The following is a 2272-nucleotide window of genomic DNA, read 5'->3' on the forward strand; positions in this document are numbered from 1 at the left end:
GTTATTAGATCATAGCTATTTCAGAGGAAAAAGCTCTATGATAGAAATGCAGTATTACAGATCAGTGTCAAAACTATAAGATGTATCTCTACCGTCTTAAACTGTGGCCTGTGTTTCTAATTGGATTCGGAATCGGTTCTCTCCTTGCCCTGATCTTATTTGCTGCTCAAGATTTATTTAACAATATTTCCATTTGTCAGAAATCATCATTAAATTTGTACTCTACAAACAGAAATGATCTTAAATGGTTCATGTCTGATACATGGATCAAGCAAGAGACTGTTATACAGAGTTGGAAAGATTCAACAAACATGACATATAGTAAATGGTTGAATAATAGAAAACTGAGGTCAAAAAATATTGATATGGATATTTATCTTTATGGACCTGAAAGTAGGGAAGAATCAGAAGCAGAGTGGTTGAAGTCAAATATTCACATCACTTGTATTGTATTTGTAAAAAAAGTTAAATTGGCTAGATCTATCCAGGATACTTGGGGAAAACATTGTAACAAGATATATTTCTTTGGTCAAGTGAAAGATCCTAAAATGCCTATTATAAATTTTGATATAAAATTAGTATCTTCATGGCAACTTTTATGTGAAGCCTTCAAGTATGTGTGGAAGAGCAGTGAAACGTTAGAATGGCTTATCTTTGTAAAAGATGACACATTAGTGGTTCTTGAAAATTTGCGGTACATGCTTGGCCCATTAAATCACACTCAGAATCATTATTTGGGTCATGCAGTTACTCTCTGGGGTCAATCTTATAATGTAGCTGATGCTGGATATGTAATTAGTGTGGGAGTGCTTAGGAAGCTAATTAAAATGTTTGATAACTCAGAAAAATGTGTAATCAGTGGCAAATATTGGAAACAGGAAGATTATTATCTCGGTAAATTTTTTATCACTCCTGATATTCCTTACCTACAAAACTATAATTAAACTGCAGTTTTTAATTGTTTTCAGCTAAACATTTGGCTTCTATGGGAATTTATCCTTCTGATACAAGGGACCAGTATTTAAGGGGAACCTTTCATGGATACTCTTTGCAATCTTTATTATGGGGTGGTGTTAAGACTGGTGTTTATTGGACTCGTGCATTATACCCAGTAAAAAACGAATGCTGCTCATTTATGTCTGTTACTTTTAATGTAGGAGAATCAGAAAAAATGCACACATTGAATTATTTATTATATCATTTTCATGTCTTAAAGAGGAAAGCTGTTTTTGGAAGTAGAAAAGCAGCAATATCCATATCTGACAAGGATGTATGATTATTATTTTATTATGAATGTATTATGATAAGGAAGAACTTAGAATTAACTAAATATTTCTATTTTCAGGTCTGGAGAGTTGCGTTGGAAGAAGAGTTTAATATTACAAATTTAAATAACATTTCTAGCGAGGTGTACTATGAGATATGGCATGCAAAATATTCTGAACCAGGACAATTAATTAGTAAAAATTATCAGGCTAATGACTAAGATAAATTTAAATAAATCATTCATATATGATTTTTATATGTTTTATACTGACTGAAGATTTTTTAAAGATATTTTATATCAAGTAATATCATATTTTAATAATTTTAAAGTACAATAATGTTATCTATGTTAGATAGTTTAATAATTGTTGAAATTGTTTGAAACTGATTGTGAATAAACATTGAATTTTTATAGAATGATGTTGTTAAAAACTTGAAATGGTTATCAGGTTTTACAGTTTATTAATGAGTTATATTGATATGACAAATGTGGGAATGACGGAGTAGTGTTGTTTGATAACTGTTTCCCTTGCTACGCCATTGTTGCCTTATCTGACTAATTAAGAACTCATTAACGCTTGTAACGACCTCGGTAATCAAATCACAATTCCAATTTTAAATATATGTTAAGAATACTGGAACAATGAATCCTCATGCTTTTCTATGTGAATGATTTATTTCTGGCTAGGGAAGATGGATATGCAAGGTGTTCTAAAGAATTATTTTTAGCTGTAAGTGAACTATTAGAGTACCTGATAATATACATATATATACATTTTAATGCTTATTCTCATTTGATAATTATCGTGTAAATCATTTAATTTTGTAATAATAAATGTGTAATTTTTTAGAAGCAAAGTTTTGTTAATTCACGAATCCCAGGCATGAATCCTTGACACGATATAAATCCCACTAATGACATATTATTTCGTCGAATTAATTTATCAAGTAAGATTTCAGTTATCGGTTATCCGCTTCCTCCTGGAGGTGGCTATATAAAAGAAGA

At 30.5% G+C, this 2272-nt stretch overlaps 1 protein-coding gene across 1 annotated transcript; it reads left to right on the forward strand.

Moving 5' to 3' along the window:
• Window positions 1–77: 77 nt before the first annotated feature.
• Window positions 78–2124, forward strand: LOC126874659 (C1GALT1-specific chaperone 1-like). The gene is made up of 3 exons (XM_050636964.1): window positions 78–894; window positions 969–1270; window positions 1346–2124. Exons 1-3 carry the CDS (start codon window positions 81–83, stop codon window positions 1484–1486), a joined length of 1257 nt encoding a protein of 418 aa, XP_050492921.1. The 5' UTR covers window positions 78–80; the 3' UTR covers window positions 1487–2124.
• Window positions 2125–2272: the final 148 nt, after the last annotated feature.

Source organism: Bombus huntii, chromosome 16, assembly GCF_024542735.1.
Source record: "Bombus huntii isolate Logan2020A chromosome 16, iyBomHunt1.1, whole genome shotgun sequence".
NCBI classification, from domain to species: domain Eukaryota; kingdom Metazoa; phylum Arthropoda; class Insecta; order Hymenoptera; family Apidae; genus Bombus; species Bombus huntii.